General features: G+C 39.5%; 1 protein-coding gene across 3 annotated transcripts in view; it reads right to left on the bottom strand.

Moving 5' to 3' along the window:
- The window catches only part of ARHGEF9 (Cdc42 guanine nucleotide exchange factor 9), a 185,906-nt gene that overhangs the window by 108,698 nt on the left and 49,804 nt on the right, over positions 1-27,404 (bottom strand). For all 3 annotated transcript variants that reach the window (XM_021678640.1, XM_044911661.1, XR_002479737.1), the window contains one exon: positions 6,378-6,569. In XM_021678640.1, the coding sequence (XP_021534315.1) occupies positions 6,378-6,569 (192 nt within the window). The remainder of the gene's footprint in view (positions 1-6,377; positions 6,570-27,404) is intronic.

Genomic DNA, 27,404 nt, shown 5'->3' with positions numbered 1-27,404 from the left:
TATTAAACGCAACTAATGAATCATTGAACACTACATCAAAAACTAATGATGTATCAGATAAAGGGCTAGTATCCAAAATATGTTGGCTAAATGAACATCATAATAAAGAAAAAAGACTAATGCCAGTTTATGTTGGAGAGAAAAAAAATAAACAGACTGAGATGATAGAATGACAAATTAATAGGAAGATGTTACACCACTGCAGGAGAGCAGCTTTCAATTGTGAGCCCTGTTTTCAGAAGAAAATGAAGAAAATAGTACAGTCAGAGGGGAGTAAGAAGGGTAGACAGGGGCCTTAAAAACAACACAGGGCAGAAGGAGCAAAACAGGTCTGTAGCTGTTACTGTCAAGCATGCTTCAAAATCCTGTCAGATGCTACCCCATTGAATGGTAAGAGAGAATAGGGTGATATGACAGTAGTGTGAAATGACTGAACAGAGGCAGTATCTGAGAGCCTCACTTCTGCCTCCTAGGAGTAAAGTAAGGCATGAATGAGAAGACAGACCACACAGTAGTTAAGAGTACTATGGGAGTTTATCAAATCAATCATAATTGGTATAAATTAGCCCTGGCATTGCCATGGTAATGGTTAAGGAAGGTTGCCTATCTATTTCACTCTGTTCTTAAACTGACAAGAGTTGATCTAAAAGGCTAGATCTAATGGGTTGAGCTAAAATTAGTGCCTTGATATGGGATACAAACCATAGCCATTATCTCCAGGGAAGATCCCAAAGAATATAGGGAAGTAAAATAGACCAAAGAACCTCTGGATTACCTAGGGTTTGGGAATTCCTTTAGGGAAAGGCCTGCACAAGTCTGGGTCTCAGTGTCTCCATCTCTAAAATGCATATATCAGAAAAAAGTACCAGGGCCCCTTTCAGCTCTGACTTCCAGAGATTTCATATATTGTTTTGTGTGGAAGCCTGAGGCCTGACAGGGGACTTAATAAACATCTTGGAAATTATTTTAAGAAAATTAGGGGATTATGATCATGGTTGTCCTATTCATAGCTGTATCCCAGAGTTTAACAGTACCTGGAATATAGTTGCTGCTCAATAAATATATGTTGAATAACTGCAAAATGACTAGCTCTTTTCATGCTAATGATGATAAAAGCAAAATTAAAAGCAGAATGTTTATACTGGTGGGTTTTTTCTTTTCTTTTTTTTTTCCCTTTTTGGGCCAGGGAATCCTTTCTTCAAATGTTGTAAGCAAAACAATTAAAAAAACAAGAGGAAAACAGGAAGAAGATATTGCAACATGGAAAACTGACAAGGGATTAATACCTGGAATATACAAGGAAATACTGTAAATCAGCAAGAAAGCAAAATATATAAGAAACTATAGGACAATGGGTAAAGGATAGGAACAGGGCCTGGGGTGTCCAGGTAATACCAGGTGAATAGATAGGGCATGGGCAGCCAGAAACCCCTGGGATGGTCACTTCAAGCTGCTGAACTGCCTTATCCTTATACAAATATTACCATTTTACAATGTGTTATTTGCTATATGCACACAGAGATGAAAAGACAACTGGGAAACATCAGGATAGGTAATTTACAGAAAGGAAAACCCAAACAGGTAATAAGTTTGGAAACCCCAGGCTCAAGCATATCAAATGGAAATCACTACTCAATCAGACCTAAGGAAGAATTTCTTAATGTTAACAGGTATGAGACACTAATACAAATGACTGAGGAAAGGCAGTCCAGCTTCTCTGGAGGAATGTGAGAACAGAATGTATTTCACAGGTATGGGATGACTGAGATTATGTTCCTTAAGAGAGGCATACTAGGCAACTTTATAAAGCATCTTTAGCTTTGCTTACCCTGTTGTCTCAGTTTCCCTGATTATACAGTGAGTTCTAAGGTTACAAGAGGTAATACCACCAATCACTGTTCAAGGTGACCTAGAAGTGAAACAAGGCTATTTTATCCCACTGTCTGGATTTAGAAAGAAAAAATGTCATCTTTTGCAAAGAACTCATTAAAAAAGCTCTTTTATCTTACTGGCCTCACAGAATGACTTTGATAAAAAATACTTTATTTCCTATTTTCTCATTTGTAAAATGAAGGTATTGTAACTTAAATGTTTGTAAAGCATTTTCTGTTCCCAGGAGTAAATATATATGTAATATATATGATATATACAATCTATAATATTATAATTATAAAATTATAACATGATGTATATCCTATTTAATCATATATGCCACATATATTATAGATATATAGATTAAATAGAGTAAATATATAAAAATACATATCTATGAATATGTATAGTTTTTAATAGATAGTGACTTTTTTTATACTGAATGCAGTGTCTCCCATTTCCTTTTCAAAAGCACAAGATTAGGAAGTATTTAGAGGTCTCCCTTAATTTTCAGAAAGAGTAGATATACCATATGAACACATTCATGCCTGATGTTAACACAATCATGCCTGAGTAAAACATGCCTTCATGGGTACCAAGAAGAAAACAGCAGAAAATGCAAAAGTAACCTGGATCACTACCACAGCTTTCTTTAGTAAGAATATATTTAGATTGTATAGAATCACAGAAAATAAGATCCAGGGGTACCTGGGTGGCTGAGTCGGTTAAGCATCTGCCTTCGGCTCAGGTCATGACTCCAGGGTCCTGGGGTTGAGCCCGGCATCAGGCTCCCTGCTCAGTGGGAACCCTGCTTCTCCCTCTCCTTTCCGCTCATGCTCTATCTCTGTCGCTATCTCTTTTTCTCTCTCTCAAATAAATAATAAAAAAATCTTAAAAAAAAAAAAAAAGAACATAAGATCCAGACAGCACTTAAAGAGCAAACCCTCTGACCCACTCATTTTAGAGTTGGGGAACAAGGCCCATGATGGAAAACATTCACCTGAGATTCCTCAGCCAATCAGTGACCAAGGTGGGTCCTGAACCTGGGACTCCCAATTCTGAGTCTGGTATTCTCTATGATAAACCATATTGTTACTTACAGCTTTGGTTTAGAGATGACACAATCCTGGACTAAAATACTGTCTTCTGGTCCAGCTAGACACAGATTTCTCCATCCTTCTTTTGTTCTAGCTAAACTTTATGACACTGTGGTTGCAAGGTGGGACAAAGAGATTCTTCCCATTTAAACCCTTAACTTCAGCACCAAGAATAATTGAGAAATATGGAATGAGCAGATCACCAACAAAAGCTTTACTTGGTTTGGCTGGATTGGGAAAGTTCTCAAAGCAGGGACATAGCACTCCCTCTTCTGGAAAGATGAATACTTCTATTGCTGTCCTGAGCTTGTGCCCTGTAAGAAGAGGCCAAGATGTTTGGGAGTTGAGAACAGAAGATCCTTCTAAGACTAAAGGACTCTCACTGGGCCAGTGCCTGAGAGAACTCTGAGAAGGTAATTTTGTCTCTTAGAGACTCAAGTCTGTTAATCTAGAAAATAGGAATAACACTAATAACCTCTGCCCTGTCTGAAAATCACATGGCATAAGATGTGAATATACATTGCCAAAGTTAATACATGCATGTGAGCACTTGTATTTAATTCTAACTTTCAACAATATTTACTGAACTTGTCCCATGTGCCAGGAACTGTGCTAGGTATTGGGGATATATCAGTAAATTAACAGGTAAAATCCCCTACCCCCATGGAATTTACATTCTGTAGGAGAGAAGAACAATAAAGAAAACATATAAGCAAAACATATAATATGTCAGATAGCAATAAGTACAATAGAGGAAAATAAAGCAGGAAAGAGGAAGAGACAGTGCAATTACAATTTTAAGTAGAAAATTCAGGGAAGATCTCAAGGAGAAGGTGATATCTGAGTAAAGATTTGAAGGAGGTGAAGGTGGGAGCCATGAGTGGTCTAGGCAGAGAGAAAAGTCAGTCCAAAGTCTGTGGAAGGGGGTATGCCAGATATTTTTCTAGGAAGACCAAGAGACCAGAGTGTCTGGAGTAGGGACAGAATATGGGAAAGGTGAAGGAGATGAAGTAAGAATAGGCTGATAGAGGTAAGAATAGGTTGATCACACAGGACTTTGTAAATAATAGTAAGAGCTTGGCTTTTACTCAAGGAGAGATTGTCAGCCATCAGATGGAGCAGAGGAGTGATATGACCCAACTTAGATCTTGATAGCATCCCTCAGCTGTCAGGTAAAGAATGGACTGTACTTATATTATAGGCTCTATGACATTATAAGACAGCTACCATTTTACAGCAGTTCTCCTCAAACTTTAATATATAATGTAAGTCAAATAGGAACCTTGTTAAAATGCAGAATTGTACTTGGTAGGTCTGGAGTGGAGCTAAAGATTCTGCATTTCTTTTTTTTTAAGATTTTATTTATTTATTTGACACACAGAGAGACAGAGAGAGAGAGAGAGAGATCACAAGCAGGGGGAGTGGCAGAGGGAGAGGGAGAAGCAGGCTTCCGGCTGAGCAGGGAGCCCAATGTGGGGCTCGATCCCAGGACCCTGGGATCATGACCTGAGCCGAAGGCAGATGCTTAACCGACTGAGACACCCAGGTGCCCCAAGATTCTGCATTTCTAACAAGCTCCCAGGTGATTCAGATGCCAGTCTAGGGCAGAGCACTTTGAGGGTAAGAGCTATGTCCAAAGCTAGCATGGAGCAGAACTCTATTATATATTTGCTGAATGAATGACATGTCAGTGGTCTGATGCCCAATGCCACATAGCACATTTCAGAGGGTAATTTTCAGCTATTTGTTTGGAGGTAAGGAAGAGGAAAAGAGAAACGAGAGACATGGATGGTTGGGTGAATAGATGAAAAGGAAAGGAAAACTACATTTTTACAAATAATTATAATATTATGTTTAGTTAGTTTTATCAACAAAACTAAGAGTTTGGTATAATCAAGCCCACTGGACAAATCAGAAAAATCAAAAGTCAGAGGAGTTAAGGTGCAACTTCAAGGCTACGGGATTCCTAAGTGACTAAGTCAGGATGTGAAAGCCAGCATTCCATGTCCCCACAGCCCTTGTTCTTTCTACTCTACCTTTAACCTTCCTGGAAGAGATGAAAAAATGAGTTGAGGTGAAAAAAGTTAAGGCCCATAGTCCTTGGCCTTGATCTTTCTAGGTCTGCACTGTCCAATGTGGGTGCCATTTAGTCACGTGTCTATTTAAATTAAAATTAAATAAAATTTAAAATCCCATTTCTCAATCATACTAGCCACATCTCAACCACTCAATAGCCACAGATGGCTAGCTAATGGGTACCGTGTTGGAGAATGCAGATATATTTTATCACTGCAGGAAGTTCTATTGGGTAACAATACTCTAAAGAAGCAAGAACTTTAAAAAGTGTTAAAACTGTATTATTGATTCCAAAGTGGGCCCTGACCTCACTCAATAGCACTTAGGGGACAGAAAGTAGGACCTGACCCCTCATCTGGAAAGAAGGGGATAAACATATTCAAAGTAGAGTTTTCCCTGGGTCAAGCAGGATGCCATTTGAGTGTGTGTGTGTGTGTGTGTGTATGTGTGTTTGAGAGAGAGAAAGAGAGAGAAAGAGAAATCTTTTTAAAAACATTCTTTCCTCCATTTCCCACTGGTATTCCCAAACTGTTTAGTAAAATGCCCTTTGAAAATGTCAACTTGTCTCATGAGCTCAAGAGAGTATGAAAAAAAGGGCTCTCATTCTTACTCAGGTTAGCGAGATGAAGGGATAGAGTTAGGGAATGTGGAGCCACAGCTCCTGGGGAGCAAACTGGCGTGCTGAAGGAGCTGAGACTTATCCACTCAGTCTTTATCTCCTATACATTCCTCCCCCTAAGCTCTTTTCTGTTCAAACCCAAAACCAGTGTTCTTCAAGTGAAGGAAGAGGACCAACAGCATCAGTTTCACCAGGAATGCCTGTTAAATGTAGAGATGCCTTGGTTTACCCCAGACTGAGATTTCACAACTTTGGGGAGGCAGAGGGGGCTGGAATCTGCATGTTCAACAAGCCACTCCAGGGACTCTGGTGCACATTCAAGTTTGTGAACCACTGAGTTGGAGGAAGATATGTTTGTGCTTTAACAAATGAAGTCAGGCCTTTACATGGTGTGGCAACAACCAAATCAGAAGCCAAAAGGATAGGAGCAGAGATTCAGGGAAGGGAAGATGGGGGAGGGAAGCAGGGAGAGATAGAGAGAGAAGGAATATGAGGATGAAAGACAAAAGTTAGACAGAGAAAGAGAAACTGATATAGGGACTGAGAAGCTCCTGTTTTACCCACTGAGCAGAATATAGGAGGCCAATCCAGCTGCTCTTTCCAATATCTTGGGACTGTCACAGGTACAGCTCAGGAAAGTTGTTGATTCTTCATGAAAAGGCCCTCTACCCCACCCTGGGTGCCCCCACATATACTATCATAGCTGGGCCTACCTCACAAATGTCCTTGAGGTGCTTGATGTAATGACGTTCGGTGCTCATGATCTCATTGATGACATTGGCTCGCATCTGGTCCCGGTTCTGTAGTGGCCGGCCCAGACAGAGGCAGTCTGAGTTGGGGTCCAGGTGCCCATTCTGCACATCACTGGGCCCTTCCTCCACCCCATCTTCCTGGTTCACCCAGAGCTGTGGAAGCAGGCAAAAGAATAATAATAGAGTAGTTTCCTTCTTTGAAAAGTTTCTAGCCAAGTACAAAAAGGATAAACTAAATTCTTCAAGTATTCAAAGAACATTCAACCAGAAGTCCCTGTAATTGAATGCCAGGTGTGGCTCTAGGGTGGCTTGCTGGCTTTATGCATGATTTTAATCCTCTCTAGGCCTCTGATGACCTATCTGTAAAATGGAGGATGCAGAAGGATACAACTAAATCATCCCTGAGAGGCTTCTTGTGTAAGATTTCAGAGAAGAAAAGAGTTATGGCAAACAGAAATCATTTGTTTTGTTTTGTTTTGAATTTGAGAGAGAGAGAGAGAGAGAGAGAGAGAGAATGCACAGAGGGAGAGGGAAAAGCAGCTTCCCCACCGAGCAGAGAGCTGATGTGGGGCTCGACCCCAGGACCCTGAGATCACAACCTGAGCCGAAGGCAGACACTTAACTGACTGAGCCACCCAGGTACCCCAAACAGTACTTATTTGTGCTTGAGCATATCTAGGTAGCACAGCTGGATTAAAAAAAAAAACAGACTAAGCTATATATCTTGGGCATATGCCACAGCTGGATCAAACACAACACCTATGAGCCTGGAGACCAAAGTTGGATATTGGAGTGGGCATCTTGAAAACAGGACCTTCAGTGTTAATTTACATCAAAAGATGTACAAATAATAATTAAAATTTGACCATAAAACGCCTTGGGTATGTAAAGATCTCTACATCTTCAATGTTGGAGTGGAGATGACAGAATGTCATCACATAAACAGCAACACCACATAACAGCAACAGCTGATTGAGCACTTACTATACAGCAATCACTATGCTAAGAGCTTTCAATGAACTGTATTACCCAGTCCTGCCAGGCATGTACCATTATTGCCTCTATTTCTCAGAAGAGGAGACTGGGGCTCAAAAAAGTTAAGGAATTTGTCCTAAGTCACACAGTTAAGAAAGCAGAAAAGCTGGGATAGGGAACAAGGTGGTCTGACTTCAAAGCCTGTGCTCTTAACCACTGTACTAGCAACTTTGCACCTCTGGTTCTAAGGAAAACAGGAAAAGAGTAGGAAAGGGCTTGGGCCAAGGTGAGCTGAGAATTATCAGAATCATCAGAAATGGATACATACAGTTGGTAAGTGTTGAAACTATACACATGAAGGCAAAGGGATGCAGGAAAACCTCCTTTGGGGAGGCTGAGTGAGATGTTTCTGGATCTGGGATGACAGCTTAAATCAGGGAGATGGCTCATTTCACCCTAGTCCTTGGAAGGAGGAAGACCAGAGGGTTAGGGAAAAAGGGAAGGGTGGAACCTTAGGAAGAATGGTAAAATCTGCCAGGGGAATTAGCCCAAAGAGCTTGTCAGTTGTCTCAACAGCTTTAATCAATGATCTATCTTTCCTTTCCATACCACCCCCCCATGCCAGCTTTCTCCACTTTCCTGCCTCCCAAAGCTGAGATCAAGCAATTTAGATGCATCACTATTTCTGCCATCAGAAAGGCCTGTTGGTAAGTGGCCTTGGGAGGATAGAGGCTTTGGGATGAAGCTAGAGGAACAGTAGTTATTTCTCCACTCTGTGTATTCTCCTCTCTCTTTTTGCCTCACAGAGGATGGGGGGGTATGTTTACCACCCAGCAAACCTAAAAATGTCACCAGCATATAGTCAATTTATTTGCCACAGGCCAAAGCAAGTAAGACTCACTTCATTTCAATGCACTTTGCATACACAGCCAAATGTGCAAAAATGTATCTCCATTCAGAACCTTTCATCCTCTACAAATGTTCTATTGGAAATTTCTTTCCATCTTTCAAAGGTCAACTTTGTGTCTTCAATATGCTAACAGCTGCCCTTTAATACAATCAGTAGGCAATGAGGAGGAATGATTAGTCAAGGAACAGATCTGTTCAAAAAGGTGATTCTAAGGCATTGACGCAAGGGCATCATATACATATAGGTGACTATGTGAAACAATAAAAGCCTCATCCTATAATAATTCATTAGCTTTATCAGCTTTTCACAAAGTAAGCTAAGCTCTGCTATAAAAATTGTACCATAGGCAGGCCTTTAAGAGATTTAAAACGAAACAAACCTTTCTTTTCTTCTCAGGAGTTTAAGACAAGTCAACTCAAAATATGGGCTTTTGGGTGGCTGGAATGAGATGACTCTCTGAAACAGTTCCAGTGGGAAGGAGCACAGGATATCTGTGGGAGTGAGGTTCAGACAGGCAATGTCTAGAGACTGGCAAGTTGGAAGACTTTCCTGGAAGTCCTCTCAGAGTACTTGAAGACTATTTTCTTCAGCCTTTATTGAACTCTAAGCAAAGCTGGGTCAGTGCAATGCAATTTAACAAAAATCTATTTTGGATCTATTCTTTGCCTCACCACTAACTATGAGAGACACAAGGATGAGCAAGACTACTAACTGCTCCCCCCCTCCCTCCTGCCTCAGCAGTTCCAGGGAGTGCTTTCCAAATCAGAGAATACTCTGGTCCTCATATCTTCCTATTCCATTCCCACTGTCATGGCCCTGACTCTATAGGTGATTTCTTTGGGTTATCTCCCAGCTCTAATCCCTCCCATATATCATTATCAGAACAATGTCCTTGACTATCACTTTGATTGGCTAGTCTCAGGCTCCAAAATCCACAATAGTTCCTCATTAGCAAGTCCAAATCTTTTACCCTAAAATTCAAACAATACCATAATTTGGCTTCAATTTGCATTTCCATCCTTAGCTTCTACTATGTCCTTCAGGAATACTGGGCTTCTCCCAAACTGGTCTACTTTCTGTCCACAAATATTCCCAACCATGGTCTTTAATCCCACACTTGATCATGTAAATAATAGAGCTAGAGGCTTTCAACCACTTCAGCAAAAATGAACCAACATATCAACTTCCTGATGAAGAAACCTAGGCCCATAGAGGAGAAATAATGCCAGGGAATTACCAATTTACCCAGATCCCCATTTTGATATGCTTTTCTATTTTGTATGTATTTTCTTTTTTTTTTTTAATTACACAATAGACACAGGGATACATTTGCTTTGTAAAAAGTTAAAATAGAGAAAAAGGAGAAGACTCAAATTATTAAAATCAGCAATAAAAGAGTAAATATTACTGCCAATCTAACAGAAATTTTAAAAAAATGATTAAAGGGAACACTATGAAAAACAGTATGCCAAAAATTAGATAACCTGATGAAATAAATCCCTAGAATGATAAAAACTACAGAAAATGACTGAAGAAGAAATAGAAAATCTGAATAGACCTATGACAAGTAAAGAGTAATTAAAAACTTCTTGGGGCACATGGGTGGCTCAGTTGGTTAAGAGTCTGCCTTCAGATCAGGTCATGATCAAGCCCTGCATCAGGCTCCCTGCTCAGCGGGGAGCCTGCTTCTCCCTCCCCCTCTGCCACTCCCCCTGCTTGTGCACTCTCTCTTTCTCTCTCACTGTTAAATAAATAAATGAAATCTTAAAAAAAAAACTTACATGGGAAAAAGAAAAAAAAAAAACAGAACCAGATGGCATCACTAGTGAAGTCTACTGAAAATGTAAAGAATAATTAACATCAATATTTCATAAACTTTCAAAAAATAGAAATGCAGAAATTCCCAACAAAATACTTGCAAACCAAATCCAGTAACATATATATTAAAAAAAAAAAAATCCACCTTACCAGATGGAATTCATACCAGGAACGCAAGACTGAGTCAACATATGAAAATCAGTCAATGTAATACACCATATTAATGGAATAAAGGTTTGAAAAAATACATAATCATCTCAATAGACACAGAAAAAACACTTGGCAAAATCCAACGCCTTTTCATTATAAAAAAGAAAACATTTAACAAATATGGAATAAGAAGGAACTTTCTCAAACAACTGACAGAAATTTATGGAACACCCATAATTAATGTACTTAATGGTGAAAGACTGAATGCTTTCATCCTACAATTAAGAACAAACATCACTTCCATGCAACATGTATACTGAGGGCTAGAGCAATTAGAGAAAAAATAAGCATTCAGATTAGAAAGAAAAATTAAAACTAGTCACAAATGACAAGATTTTATATATATATAAGGAATCCACACAAAAAACTTATTATAACTAGTAAATGAGTTCAACAATGTTGCAGGATACAAGATCAATATACAAAGTCAACTGTTTTTCTGAAAATAAGAAAACAATCCCATTTAAGTAGCATCAGAAAGAACAAAATCCTCAGGAAAACATTTTACAAAAGAAGTTCAAGACTTGTACACTGCAAACTGCAAAATATTGTTGAAAGAAAGTAAAAACCTAACTAAATAAAAAGATATCTCATGTTCGTGGATCAGAAAATTTAATATTGTTAAGATAATAATATTATGCAAATTGATTCAGAGTCAACACAATTCTTATCAAAACTCTCAGCTTGTTTCTTGGCAGAAACTGATAAGCTGATCCTAAATTTCATGCAGAAATTCAAAAGGCCCAGAATAACCAAAATGGTTTTGCAAAAGAACAAAGTTGGAGGACTCACACGTCCCGAATCTAAAACTTACTATAAGCCTTTAGTAACCAAATGAGTGTAGTACTGGCACAAGAACAGATATAGAGATCAATGAAATAGATGAGAGTACAGAAATATACCCAACATTTATACTAAATTGATATTTTTCAAAGGTGTCAAGACAATTCAAAGGGGTCGCATATAGTCTTTTCAACAAATGGTGAGGGGGCAACTGGATATCCACATGGAAAAGAATAAACTTGGCCCCATACTTCACACTATATATGAAAATTAACTTAAAATGGATTAAAGACCTAAATGTAAAAGCTAAAATGACAAAATATGTCAAAGAAAACACAGAAGCGAATTTTTGTGACCTTGGACTAGGCAACAGTTTCTTGCATATGACACCTAAAACACAAGCAACCAAAGGAAAAAAAAATAGACTTCATTAAAATTAAAAACTTTTGCTTTGCAAATGATAACATCAAGAAAGTGAAACAATGCACAGAATGGAAGAAAATATTTGCATATACTATATCTGATAAGGATCTAGTATCCAGAATATATAGAACTCAACAATAAAAAGGAAAATAATCCACTTAGGGAGAGGAGGAAAGATGGCGGTGGAGTAGGGGACCCTATTTCAACTGGTCCCCGGAACTGAGCTGGATATCTACCAGACGACTCTGAGCACCCACGAAATCAGCCTGAGATGTAAGATCTGGATTTCTACAAACAGAATATCGCAGGTGGTTAATTTCGAGGTACAAAGTGGGGAGCCGTGATTCTGCAGGCAGATATCAGAGGATAAATGGTGGCACTGGAAGGGTGCCTGCCTGTGGGGATCCTACACCGCCGGTGAACGACAGCCTTGCGAGCTGGGGACAGGGCACAGATTCGCAGACTGGTAGCGGTGGGGAAAGGACTTTAGGGCAGCCCCAGGGGTGGAAACACGGAGCTGCGGGGTCGCCCATGCAAACTGGGAGCAGCTGAAGGTTTTAGAACCACAAAGGGCAGAGATGTGCCCCGAATGGGAGGCAGGACTGGGACATCTGCAGAGGGGCGCACAACCAAGGACACTGCAGTTTATAGCAGCACAGACAGAAACGGAGACAGTGTGGCCTGGAGAGCTCACTGAAGAACAGACTGCAATCTCTCTGCTCTAAGGCAGAGGGTTGGAAACAGGCTCTTCTGCTCTGACTCACGGAAGAGACGTGGAAAGCCACCAGGGAAAGCCGCCAGAGAACAAAAGCCCCCAAAACTGATTCCCACTGAGACCATCCCCCACCACTGGGGGGCAGGGCAACTCTGGCCAAACAGGGTTGCCTGAGTAACAGTGCAGCAGGCCCCTCCCCTAGAAGACAGGCTGAGAAAACAAGAGGCCAGCAACCCTAAGGTCCCTAGAAAACAGGTGCATCTTGCTTGGGTTCTGGTCAATAATTTGGACTCTATACATTCTCTCAAATACCCATCAACAGAATGATTAAGAGGAGGAACCCCCAAAATAGAAGAGACTCAGAGATTATGACTTATGCTGCAGATTTACAAATGGATGCAGATATAACCAAAATGTCAGAGAAGGAATTCAGGTGAGCAATTGTGAAGACAATAGCTAGAATGGAGAAATCAATTAATGGCAACATAGAGTCTCAAAGGGCAGAAATGAAAGATGAATTTGCAGAACTTAAAAATGCTATCAGTGAGATCCAATACAATCGAGATAATCTAACAGCTAGGGTAAGTGAGGCAGAAGATCGAATAAGCGACCTGGAAGACAATATAATAGATAAAAAGGGAAAAGAGGAGGCCAGGAAAACAAACTCAAAATCCATGAAAATAGAATCATAGAAATAAATGACACCATGAAGCATTCCAGTGTCAGAATAATTGGAACCTCGGAGGGAGTGGAGAGAGAGAGAGGACTAGAAGATGTATTTGAGCAAATCATAGCTGAGAACTTCCCTAATCTGGGGAATGAAACAAACATTTGCGTCCTACAGGCAGAGAGGACCCCTCCCAAGATCAAGGAAAACAGGCCAACACCCCAGTATGTAATAGGAAAACTTGCAAATCTTAGAACCAAGGAAACCATCTTAAGGGCAGTTAGGGGGAAGAGATTCCTTATGTACAGAGGGAGGAACATCAGAATAACGTCAGACCTATCCACAGAGACCTAGCAAGCCAGAAGGGCCTGGCAAGACATATTCAGGGTACTAAAGGAGAAGAACATGCAGCCAAGAACACTTTAACCAGCAAGGCTGTCATTTAGAATGGATGGAAAGATGCAGAGCTTCCACGACTGGCAGAGACTGAAAGAATATGTGACCACTAAGACAGCCCTGCAAGAAATAATAAGGGGGGTTCTATAAAAGGAGAAAGACCCCAAGAGTGATCTACAACAGAAATTTACAGGGACAATCAATAAAAACAACGTCTTCACAGGCAACATGATGACAATTAATTCATATCTTTCAATAATCACTCTCAAAGTGAATGGCCTAAACGCTCCCATAAAACGGCACAGGGTTGCAGATTGGATAAAAAGACAGGACCCATCCATACGCTGCCTACAAGAGACTCATTTTGAACCTAAAGATACATCCAGACTGAAAGTGAAGGGATGGATATCCATCTTCCATGCCAGCCGACCTCAAAAGAAAGCTGGGGTAGCAATTCTTATATCAGACAAATTAGATTTTTTAAACTAAAGTCTGTAATTAGAGACACAGAAGGACACTATATCATTCTTAAAGGGTCTATCCAAGAAGATCTAACAATTGTAAATATCTCTGCCCCCAATATGGGAGCAGTCATCTACAAAAGCCAACTGTTCACGAAAATACAGAGTCATATTGATAACAATATGTTAATGGTAGGAGACCTCAATACTCCACTCTCAGCAATGGACAGATCATCTAAGCAGAAAATCAACAAGGAAACAAGAGCTTTGAATGGAACACTGGACCAGATGGACCTCATACATATATACAGAACATTCCACCCTAAACCACAGAATACTCATTCTTCTCGAGTGCACATAGAACTTTCTCCAGAATAGACCACATACTGGGTCACGAATCAGGTCTCAACTGATACCAAAAGATTGAGATTATTCCCACATATTCTCAGACCACAGTGCTTTAAAACTGGAACTAAATCACAAGGAAAAATTTGGCAGAAATTCAAACACTTGGAAGTTAAAGACCACTCTGCTCAAGAATGTTTGGGTCAACCAGGAAATCAAAGAAGAGCTTAAACAATTCATGGAAATCAATGAGAACAAAAACACATCAGTCAAAAACCTATGGGATACTGCAAAGGCAGTCCTAAGGGGAAATTCATAGCCATCCAAGCCTCACTCAAAAAAATAGAAAAATTCTGAATTCACTGACTAACTCTACACCTTAAAAAACTAGAGAAAAGCAACAAATGCATTAGAAGAGAAATAATTAAGATTAGAGCAGAGATCAATGAATTAGAAACCAGAAACAGAGTAGATCAGATCAACGAAACTAGAGGTTGGTTCTTTGAAAGAATTAATAAGATCGATAAACCACTGGCCAGACTTATCCAGAAGAAAACAGAAAGGACCCAAATTAATAAAATTATGAATAAGAGAGGAGAGATCACGACTAACACCAAGGAAATAGAAACAATTATTAGAAATTATTTTCAACAACTATATGCCAAGAAACTGAGCAATCTGGATGAAATGGAGGCCTTCCTAGAAACCTAGAAGCTGCCAACACTGAAACAGGAAGAAATTGACAACCCGAATAGGCCAATAACCAGTAACGAGATTGAATCAGTAATCAAAAACCTCCCAAAAAACAAGAGTCCAGGGCCTGATGGATTCCCTGGGCGATTCTACCAAACATTCAAGGAAGAAATAATACCTATTCTACTGAAGGTGTTTCAAAAAATAGAAACAGAAGGAAAACATCCAAACTCATTCTATGAGGCCAGCATTACCTTAATCCCCAAACCAGGCAAAGACCCCATCAAAAAGGAGAATTTCAGACCGATATCCCTGATGAATATCGATTCAAAAATCCTCAACAAAATCCTAGCTAATAGGATCCAACAATACATTAAAAGGATCATCCACCACAACCAAGTGGGATTTATCCCCGGATGCAAGGGTGGTTCAACATTCGCAAATCAATCAATGTGTTAGAACACATTAATAAAAGGAGGGAGAAGAACCATATAGCCTCTCAACTGATGCAGAAAAAGCATTTGACAAAATACAACGTTCTTTCCTGATACAAATTGTTGAGAGTATAGGGATAGAGGGAACATTCCTCAAGTTCATAAAATCCATCTATGAAAAACCCACAGTGAATATCATCCTCAATGGGGAAAAGCTGAGAGCCCTTCCCTTAAGATCAGGAACATGTCAAGGATGCCCACTCTCGCCACTATTGTTCAACAGAGTACTAGAAGTCGTAGCAACAGCAATCAGACAACAAAAAGAAATAAAGGTATTCAAATTGGCAAAGAAGAAGTCAAACTCTCTCTTTTCACAGACAAGATACTCTATGTGGGAAACCCAAAAGACTCCACCCCCAAATTACTAGAACTCATCCAGCAATTCAGTAATGTGGCAGGATACAAAATCAATGCACAGAAATCAGTTGCTTTCTTATACACTAACAACGCAACTGTAGAAAGAGAAATTAGAGAAACGATTGCATTTACAATAGCACCAAAAACCATAAGATACCTCGGAATAAACCTAAGCAAAGAGGTAAAGGATCTCTACTCTAGGAGCTACAGAACACTCATGAAAGAAATTGAAGAAGACACAAAAAGTTGGAAAAATATTCCATGCTCATGGAATAGCAGCATTATTCATAATAGCCAAAATGTGAAAACAATCCAAATGTTCAACTGATAAATTGATTAAATCAAAATGTGGTATGTATGTGAACACACACACAAACACAATATAGAATACTATTTAGCAATCAAAGGAATAAAATAAAATATTGATGAACCTCAGAAACAACATGCTAAGTAAATGAAGCCAGACACACAAATAACAACATATTATACACCATTCATATGAAATGTCCCAAATATATAAATTAATAAAGACAGAAAACAGATTAGTTGTTTCCAAGGGCTAGGAGGAAGGAGAAATGGTTGCAGGGTTACTTTGGGGACTGAAGAAAATGTTCTGGAATAGATAGTGGTGATTGTTGCACAATGAATATACAGTTGACCCTTGAACAACACAGATGTTAGGGGTGCCAACTCCCCACACAGTCAAAAATTTGTGTATAACTTCTGACTCCAAAAATTTAACTATTAATAGCCTACTGTTGACCAGAATCTTTACCAGTAACATAAACAGTTGATTAACACATATTTTGTATATGTATTATATACTGTATTCTTACAATTAAGTAAGTCAGGGAAAAATGTTATTAAGAAAATCATAAGGAAAATACACTTACAGTACTGTACTGTATCTTTAAAAAAAAAACATGTATAAGTGGAACCATACTATTTAAACCCATGTTGTTCAAGGGTCAACTGTACTAAAACCCACTTTAAAATGGTAAGTTTTGGCATATGTAATATACCTCTGTAAAAAAATAAAAAGTTAAACTAATCTAGATAAGGTGAAAGTTCCCCTTTGACTACTCCTCATTCTAGTTATTTCCACCTTTCATAAGGAATTCATGGTTATAAATTGATTTGTATAATCCTTGCTGACTTTTCCCCATGCATTTATATACCTATACACATATTCCAGTGAATTCATTGTTCCACATGTTAAACTCATGCTTATTCATTCCCTGCTACACACTCTTCAACATCTTTAGTATCCTCTCCCTGCAAATGGTTTAGTAGTTCTTAAAGGAGAAGTGCCATAACAACCAGTTCTCTCAGGTCCCGGCATGATGCCTTAGCACCTGTGAAAAGTTCAACAGGGGCTTAAGCAGTGTCACAGAAAGCCAGCCTACCCCTGGCTCTAGAAGTGTGATGTTTCTGAGAAGAGAATGGGTAAGCAATATTGTCTAAATGGCACCTCAATATTTTCAAAGGTCAAATCTAGTCAGCCAGAGAATAAAAACTGAGCCATCCTCTGAGAAAGTAAAGGGTTACTGCCAGTTACATTAAATGATAGAATCTCAGAGTTGTCAAATCCGAGTTATAAAGGAAATGGTAGTTCACCAAGTCCATACCCCCCATCCCCCTAATCAGCACATAAACTCCCTTGACAACATCTGCTGCCAGCAATTGCCCAGCCCTTCTGCTTGAACAAAACCAGTGATGAGATTGTTATCTCCCAATGCAGCCCTTTCCTTTTTCAGGTAACTAATTATGAGCAGGGCCCTCTAATGTGCCTCTGTTTTATGAAGGCACCAGCCAAAAAACTCAGCAAAAGGGCAAAACACAGACAAGAGAATGGGACTGGAGGAAATGAACTCTTCCTATAACACAGGTCACTGAAACACCCTTCTCTGCCACAACAGTTAGTCATTGGCAAAGTGGCTGCAAGGTGGATGTGGGGAACTGAAAGAAACCTGGTGTGCTGTAGGCACAGCTCCCACTTCTTGCACACATATCCCCACCTCTGTTTTGGAGCCTCAGTCCCAGCTTCCAGGAGAATCAGGTATGCTTAGAGATTCCTGAGCATGCATACCAGGAAGCATTTTACATTCCTATCTGGCACAAAGCCAAAGAGCATGGCATGTATAATCAGGCACAGAAACCATTCTTTGCCCCTCAAGGGAAAGAGATTTAATAACTGTCACTAATTACATGAAAGATCATTATAATAAGGCTGCTAACAAATTGTTTTCCTTTTCCAGCATAGATACAATGAGCAATGAGCTTCAACCATATCAATGAAAATTTTGGTTATACAACAGACCCCCCCCCCAAAAAAAAAAAAAAAAAAAAGACAAGACAGGAAAGGAAAGGAAAAGATAAAATAAAATACAAGACAAGACCTGTGTGGATGTCCTGTCTCAGCATTCTTGGTTACCTATTAACATGTTAGAGTGGGCCTAGCCCACTGAATTCCACTCCTCCCTAACAAAGATCAGTAACAACAGTCAGGCCACTCTTGCTGGTCATTCTAACACGCCCTACTTATTCCTACCTCTACCCTTGTATCCTTCTAATGGCTGCCCTCCACCCTCTGGACAAGACCTTTCCTCCTACTGTTTTCTATCATTCTTCTATTGTTCCTGGCTTCTCTGAAAACCTAGTTCAAGAACAGTGCCTTCCCATTTCAAAACAGCCCTGCAAGGCAGACAAATATACCTTTATTAATCCTACATTCTAGATGAGAAATCCAAAGCCAGACAGGGGGATAGATGCCTCATGGTGAACAAGAAGCAGTCAGGATTCAAGGAAAGTCTTGAGACTCAGGCTAAAATTAAGAGAGACAATCTATGACAGTGTTGAAGGATATGGACTTCAGAACCTGGGTTCAAATCCTGGCTCTATAATTGCCTTGCTGAGTAATGTAGAATAAGTTACTTAATATGTCTGATCCTGTTTCCACAGCTATAAAATATAGAGAATAATATTGATCTAATTCATGGGGTTGTTGTGAAGATGAAAAAAGGTAATACATATGAAACCCTCAGAATAGTCCCTGGCACAGAGTTAAATATTAGCTGTTTTATTATTATTATTATTATTATTATTATTATTATTATTATTATTATTAATTATTATCCTCTAAGTTGACACCATCTGCCCTAGAACTACAAGGAAACATGGCATCTGGGAAAAATTGTTCTCTCTAGCCAGGAAAGGTACTTAGGAGGTACTTTTGTAATTGCCTTCATAATTTTAACAAATCTCTCACATTCCAAATGCCATTCCTTGACAGGCAGATTCTATTTTTTAAAGATTTTATCTATTCATTTGAGAGAGAGAGAGAGCACAAGCAGGGTGAGAGGTGGAGGGAGAGGGAGAAGCAGACTCCCTACTGAGCTGGGAGCCCAACATTGGGCTTGATCCCAGGACCTGGAGATCATGGCCTGAGCTGAAGGCAGACACTTAACCATCTGAGCCACCCAGGTGCCCTGACAAGCAGATTCTAAACAGCTCCCACTAAAGGAGACTTAGTCTGGGTTGGAGATGTTGACATCCTTTGCCTGTGACAAGGCTCACTCTAAAGTGAGAGCTCAAGCTGGAATGGGGGTGGGTACAGTGAAGCACTTCATAGATGACATAATTCTTTCTAGTCAACAAAACTAGATGCCTTTGGCAAAGTTGGAAGATGCCAAATCAAAGTATAAAAGTCAACAGGGTTTCTTTAAATTAGCAGATATCATCTAGGGAAAAATATGATTTTACAAAGATATTTATAATTATAAAACAATATATAACTCCTAAAAAGTAAGCCTAAGAAAGTATGCATAAGCCTTTTGTGAAGAAAATAAATAAGCTTTTTTGAGAGACATTAAAATTGAAATGGAGATTGAAACCATGCTTTTAGCTAGCCTCAATACTGTAAAAATATCAATTCTCCTTAACTTGATCTAGTGACTAAATTTACCAAAATCTCAGTAGGGATTTTGGAACACTTAGTAAGTTAATTATAAAATGTACACAAATAAGTTAAAAAACAAAGCAAAACAAAAAACAAGAATAGCCAAGACACGCCTGAAGAAAAAATTAAGGTGGACTGACTTACACAGATATAATAAAACTATAGTAATGAAGATAAGCCAATAGAACCAACTAGAAAGTACCAGAAATTCAAATATATATGAGAAAATGATTCACAAAAGATTATTGCAAATTACTGAGAAAATAAGAATATGTTTAATAAATGGAAGAAAATAAAATCAGGTCCCTTTCTCACACCATACATAATAAATTCCTGAGGGATTAAATTCTTAAATATAAAAGCAGAGCTATAAAAACCTTCAAAAAAAACAACTTAGAAGAATGACTTTATGGCCTCAGAAAATTTCTTAAACAAGAAATAAAAAATATCACAAACAATGAAATAATTTTGACCACTTTAAGTGGGAAAGTCTCTCTAAAAAGGTAGCATAAATAAAGTGAAAGACAAGCCAGCCATTAGCTGGGAGGAGATGTTTGCACAAATGATTAGTCTTCAAAATGTATAAAGAAGGTCTATAAAATGTATAAAGGAGGTCTTTAAAGATGAAAGAATGACCAACAACACACTAGGAAAAAAATGGGAAAAATTTGAGACACACTTAAGGAATTATGAATGAGTAATAATCATATGAAAATATGCTCAATCTGTTCAGAAATATTAAAATTATAAAGTAATACCACAACAAGATGATATTTACAGCCACCAGTTTGGCATGCATTAAAGGCTTGACAACAATGGGGAGCCTGTGGGGCTCAGTCAGTTGAGCATCTGACTCTTGATTTTGGCTCAGGTCATGATCTCAGGGTCATGAGGTAGAGCCCCATGTAGGGCTCTGTGCTCAGCAGGGAGTCTGTTTGAGATTTTCTCCCTCTCCTTCTGCCTCCCCCCTTCTCTCTCTCAAATAAATACATCTTAAAAAAAAATTGACAACAAAAGTGTTCAAAATTTATTGCATAGAGCACCAGGTGTTATATGCAAACAATGAATCATGGAACCTACATCAAAAACTAATGATGTACTGTATGGTGACTAACATAAAATAATAATAATAATAATAAAACAAAATGTGTAGGGTAGGAGGAACTAAATGCCTCTCCTGGAAAGCTTATTTAAAGAAAAAATGGGGGGCGGAGCAAGATGGCGGAGGAGTAGGAGACCTGGATTTCGTCTGGTCTCAGGAATTCAGCTGGATAGGGATCAAACCATTCTGAATACCTACAAACTCAACAGGAGATCGAAGAAAAGAATAGCAACAACTCTCTGAACAGAAAAGCGACCACTTTCTGGAAGGTAGGACATGCGGAGAAGTGAATCTGAGGCGATATTCGGGAGGATAGACAGAGGGGGAGCGGGCCTCCGTCGACCACTACTGGCAAGTGATAGAGCAGCAGAGCACAAAATCGGAACTTTTAGAAGTCTGCTCTGCTGAGGGATGTCGATCCAGTGGCTAAGCAGGGGGTGGAACTCTCATGGTACAGTGTGGTCTCAGGACCCTCGGGGTCACAGAAAGACCGGGGGTGCCTGAGTGCAGCAGAGCTCCCAGGTATCAGAGCGGGGAAGCTGGCTGCAGAGACAGAGCCGAGGTGTGGGCTCTCAGCTCGGGGTTGCCGTAAACCGTGATCCACGGCAGTCAGGCCACTGCTCCTCCAGCAGGGACCCAACAAGTGGCAGATCCGGGGAGACTCCACTTCCTCCCCCGGAAGGAGCAGCACGGGAGTGCACTGCAGGGATCTGTGGGGTTTGGAGACTCCACACGGGGTCGTGTGCCAGACATAGAAACGCTTGGTCACAGGCCGGGTGAGCACGGAGTGCGGCTGGAGACCAGGGAGATGGGAGTAATTGACTGCTTTTCTCTGGGAGCTCACTGAGGAGTGGGGCCCTGAGTTCTCGTCTCCTCCAGGGCGGAGATTGGGAAGCTGCCATTTTCACTCTTGTCCTCCAAAGCCGTATGGAAAGCTTGCAGGGAACAAAAGCTCCCAAGAGCAAACCTGAGCAGATTACTTAGCCCAGACCGGCAAGGGTGGGGCAATTCTGCCTCCAGCAAAGACATTTGGGAACCACGGCAACAGGCCCCTCCACCAGAAGATCAGCAAGAACAGCCTGCCAAGACCAAGTTTACCAATCAATGAGAACAGCAGAACTCCAGCGCTAAGGGAATACTGCACATAGAATCCATGGCTTTTTTACCATAATTCTTTAGTCTTTCAAAGTTAATTTTTTTTAACTGTCTTTTTTTTTTTTTTGAATTTTTCTTTTCCCTTTTTCAACAAACATCTTATCAATCCCTTTTTTAAAAAACATTTTTAGGGGCGCCTGGGTGGCTCAGTCGGTTAAGTGGCTGCCTTCGGCTCAGGTCATGATCCCAGGGCCTGGGATCGAGCCCTGCATTGGGCTCCCTGCTCAGCGGAGAACCTGCTTCTCTCTCTCCCTCTCCCTCTGTCTGCCGCTCTGCCTGCTTGTGCTCTCTCTCTGTTAAATAAATAAAAATCTTAAAAAAAAAATAGAAATAAAACATTTTCAGTTTTCATTTTTAGAGTCATAGTAGTTACCCTTTTTTGCATATATATAAGTTGTTCTCTCTTTAAAATTTTGAAATACAGTTTCTTCTAACAGATCAAAATATAGCCTAAATCTCTAGTGTATGGCTTTGTTCTAGTCTCCTGCCTGATCACATTCTCTCCCATTTTTTTCTTTTTTTTTTTAAATCCTCTTTCTTTTTTCAAACAACTTACCAATTCCTTTTATAACATTTTTTATAATTTTCATGTTTACACTCATATTCCATCCCTTCATCATATCAACACTTATTTTTGTATATATATAAGTTTTTCTTTCTTTAAAATTTTGGGAGGCACTTTCTTCTAACAGACCAAAATACACCCAAAATCTAGTGTGTGGCACTGATCTATGCACCAGCCTGATCATATTTGATCATATTCTGTTTTTTGTTTTGTTTTGTTCTGTTTTTGTTTGTTTTTATCTTTTCTTTTTTTTTTTTTCTTCTTCTTTCTTTCCTTTCTTTTCCCCAGGTTTCAGGTCTTTTCTGATTTGTTTAGAGTATATTTTCTGGAGACGTTGTTACCCTGTTAGCATTTTGTTCTCTCATTCACCCATTCTCCTCTGGACAAAATGACAAGACGGAAAAAATCACCTCAACAAAAAGAACAAGAGGTAGTACCGACTGCCAGGGACCTACTCCATAGAGACATTAGTACGATGTCGGATCTAGAGTTCAGAACCATGACTTTAAAGATACTAGCTGGGATTGAAAAAAACATGGAAGTTCTTAGAGAAACCCTTTCTGAAGAAATAAAAGAACTAAAATCTGACCAAGTCGAAATCAAAAAGGCTATAAATGAGGTGCAATAAAAAATGGGGGTGCTAACTGCTAGGATAAATGAGGCAGAAGAGAGAATCAGTGATATAGAAAACCAAATGATGGAAAATAAAGAAGCTGAGAAAAAGAGAGATAAACAACTCCTGGATCACGAGGGCAGAATTTGAGAGATAAGTGATACCATAAGACGAAACAACATTAGAATAACTGGGATCCCAGAAGAAGAAGAAAGAGAGAGAGGGGCAGAAGGCATATTGGAGCAAATTATAGAAAAGAACTTCCCTAATTTGGGGACGGAAACAGGCATCAAGATCCAGGAGGCACAGAGAACCCCTCTCAAAATCAATAAAAATAGGTCAACACCCCAACATCTAATAGTAAAACTTATGAGTCTCAGAGACAAAGAGAAAATCCTGAAAGCAGCTCAGGAGAAGAGATATGTACCTACAATGGTAGAAACATTAGATTGGCAACAGACCTATCCACAGAGACCTGGCAGGCCAGAAAGGACTGGCATGATACATTCAGAGCACTAAATGAGAAAAATATGCAGCCAAGAATACTATATCCAGCTAGGCTGTCATTGAAAATAGAAGGAGACATAAAAAGCTTCCAGGACAAACAAAAACTAAAGGAATTTGAAAACACGAAACCAGCCTTACAAGAAATATTGAAAGGGGTCCTCTAAGCAAAGAGAGAGCCTAAAAGCGACATACACCAGAAAAGAACACAGACAATATACAGGAACAGTCACCTTACAGGCAATACAATGGCACTAAATTCGTATCTTTCAATAGTTACCCTGAATGTAAATGGGCTAAATGCCTCAATCAAAAGACACAAGGTACCAAATTGGATAAAAAAACAAGACCCATCGATATGCTGTCTACAAGAGACTCATTATAGACCCAAAGAACACCGAGATTGAAAGTGAGCGGGTGCAAAACAATTTACCATGCTAATGGACACCAAAAGAAAGCTGGGGTGGCAATCCTTATATCAGACAATTTAGATTTTAAACCAAAGACTGTAATAAGAGATGAGGAAGGACACTATATTCTACTTAAAGGGTCTATCCAACAAGAAGATCTAACAATTGTAAATATCCATGCCCCTAACATGGGAGTGGCCAATTATATAAGGCAATTAATAACAAAAGCAAAGAAACACATTGACAACAATACAATAATAGTGGGGGACTTTAACACCCCCCTCACTGAAATGGACAGATCATCTACGCAAAAGATCAACAAGGAAATAAAGACTTTAAAGGACACACTGGACCAAATGGACTTCACAGACATATTCAGAGCATTCCAACCCAAAGCAACAGAATACACATTCTTCTCTAGTGCCCATGGAACATTCTCCAGAATAGATCACATCCTAGGTCACAAATCAGGTCTCAAACGGTACCAAAAGATTGGGATCATTCCCTGCATATTTTCAGGCCACAATGCTTTGAAACTAGAACTCAATCACAAGCAGAAAGTCAGAAAGAACTCAAATACATGGAGGCTAAAGAGCATCCAAGTAAAGAATGAATGGGTCAACCAGGAAATTAAAGAAGAACTAAAAAAAATTCATGGAAACCAATGAAAATGAAACACAACTGTTCAAAATCTTTGGGATGCAGCAAAGGCAGTCCTAAGAGGAAAGTATATAGCAATACAAGCCTTTCTCAAGAAACAAGGGAGGTCTCAAATACACACCCTAACCCTACACCTAAAGGAGCTGGAGAAAGAACAGCAAATAAAGCCTAAACCCAGCAGGAGAAGAGAAATAATAAAGATCAGAGAAGAAATCAATGAAATAGAAACCAAAAGAACACTAGAACAGATCAACAAAACTAGGACCTGGTCTTTGAAAGAATTAACAAGATTGATAAACCCCTGGCCAGACTTATCAAAAAGAAAAGAGAAATGACCCAAATCAACAAAATCATGAATGAAAGAGGAGAGATCACAACTAACACCAAAGAAATACAATTATAAGAACATGTTATGAGCAACTATATGCCAGCAAATTAGATAACCTGGAAGAAATGGATGCATTCCTAGAGATGTATCAACTACCAAAACTGAACCAGGAAGAAATAGAAAACCTGAATAGACCTATAAATGGCTATAGATGCCTTCCGAGGGGAATTCTACCAAAAATTTAAAGAAGAATTACTACCTATTCTTCTGAAACTGTTCCAAAAAGAGAAATGGAAGGAAAACTTCCAAACTCGTTTTATGAGGCCACCATTACCTTGATCCCCAAACCAGACAAAGACCCCATCAAAAAGGAGAATTACAGACCAATATCCCTGATGAACATGGATGCAAAAATTCTCATCAAAATACTAGCCAGTAGGATCCAACAGTACATTAAAAGGATTATTCACCATGACCAAGTGGGATTTATCCCTGGGTCGCAAGGTTGGTTCAACATCCACAAATCAATCAACATGATACAATACATTAACAAAAGAAAGAACAAGAATCATATGATCCTCTCAATAGATGCAGAAAAAGCATTTGACAAAGCACAGCATCCTTTCTTGATCAAAACTCTTCAGAGTATAGGCATAGAGGGTACATACCTCAATATCATAAAAGCCATCTATGAAAAACCTACAGTCAATGGGGAAAAACTGAGAGCTTTCCCCCTAAGGTCAGGAACGTGGCAGGGATGTCCACTATCACCACTGCGATTCAACATAGTATTAGAAGTCCTAGCCACAGCAATCAGACAACAAAAAGAAATAAAAGGCATCCATATCAGCAAGGAAGAAGTCAAACTCTCACTTTTTGCAGATTATATGATACTTTATGTGGAAAACCCAAAAGACTCCACCCCAAATCTGCTAGAACACATACAGGAATTCAGTCAAGTGGCAGGATATAAAATCAATGCACAGAAATCAGTGGCATTCCTATATGCCAACAACAAGACAGAAGAAAGAGAAATTAAGGAGTCGATCCCATTTACAATTGCACCCAAAACCATAAGATACCTAGGAATAAATCTAACCAAAGAGGCAAAGGATCTGTACTCAGAAAACTATAAAATACTCATGAAAGAAATTGAAGACACAAAGAAATGGAAAAACCTTCCATGTTCATGGATTGGAAGAACAAATATTGTGAAGATGTCAATGCTACCTAGAGCAATCTACACATTCAATGCAATCCCTATCAAAATACCATCCACCAGGGGCGCCTGAGTGGCTCAGTCGGTTAAGCAGCTGCCTTCAGCTCAGGTCATGATCCCACGGTCCTGGGATCGAGCCCCGCATCAGGCTCCCTGCTCGGCGGAGAGTCTGCTTCTCCCTCTCCCTCTGTCTGCTGCTCTGCCTACTTGTGCTCTCTCTCTATCTCTGTTAAATAAATAAACAAAATCTTTAAAAAAAAAATACCATCCACTTTTTTCAAAGAAATGGAACAAATAATCCTAAAATTTGTATGGAACCAGAAAAGACCCCACATAGCCAGAGGAATGTTGAAAAAGAAAAGCAAAGCTGGCGGCATCACAATTCCGAACTTCCAGCTCTATTACAAAGCTGCCATCATCAAGACAGTATGGTACTGGCACAAAAACAGACACATAGATCAATGGAACAGAATAGAGAGCCCAGAAATGGACCCTCAACTCTATGGTCAACTACTCTTTGACAAAGCAGGGAAGAAGGTCCAATGGAAAAAAGACAGTCTCTTCAACAAATGGTGCTGGGAAAATTGGACAGCCACATGCAGCAGAATGAAATTGGACCATTTCCTTACACCACACACAAAAATAGGCTCCAAATGGTTGAAAGACCTCAATGTGAGACAGGAGTCCATCAAAATCCTAAAGGAGAACACAGGCAGCAACCTCTTCAACCTCAGCCGCAGCAACTTCTTCCAAGAAACATCGCCAAAGGCAAGGGAAGCAAGGGCAAAAATGAACTATTAGGACTTCATCAAGATAAAAAGCTTTTGCACAGCAAAAGAAACAGTCGACAAAACCAAAAGACAACCAACAGAATGGGAGAAGATATTTGCAAATGGCATATCAGATAAACGGCTAGTATCCAAAATCTATAAAGAACTTATCAAACTCAGGGAACCTGGGTGGCTCAGTCATTAAGCATCTGCCTTTAGCTCAGGTCATGATCCCAGGGTCCTGGGATCGAGCCCCGCATCAGGCTCCCTGCTCCGCAGGAAGCCTGCTTCTCCCTCTCCCATTCCCCCTGCTTGTATTCCCTCTCTCGCTGTGTCTCTCTCTGTCAAATAAGTAAATAAAATCTTTAAAAAAAAAAAAGAACTTATCAAACTCAACACCCAAAGAACAAATGATCCAATCAAGAAATGGGCAGAAGACATGAACAAACAGTTTTAC

Source organism: Neomonachus schauinslandi, chromosome X (assembly GCF_002201575.2).
Source record: "Neomonachus schauinslandi chromosome X, ASM220157v2, whole genome shotgun sequence".
NCBI classification, from domain to species: domain Eukaryota; kingdom Metazoa; phylum Chordata; class Mammalia; order Carnivora; family Phocidae; genus Neomonachus; species Neomonachus schauinslandi.
This window is presented reverse-complemented; position numbering and strand designations above follow the sequence as displayed.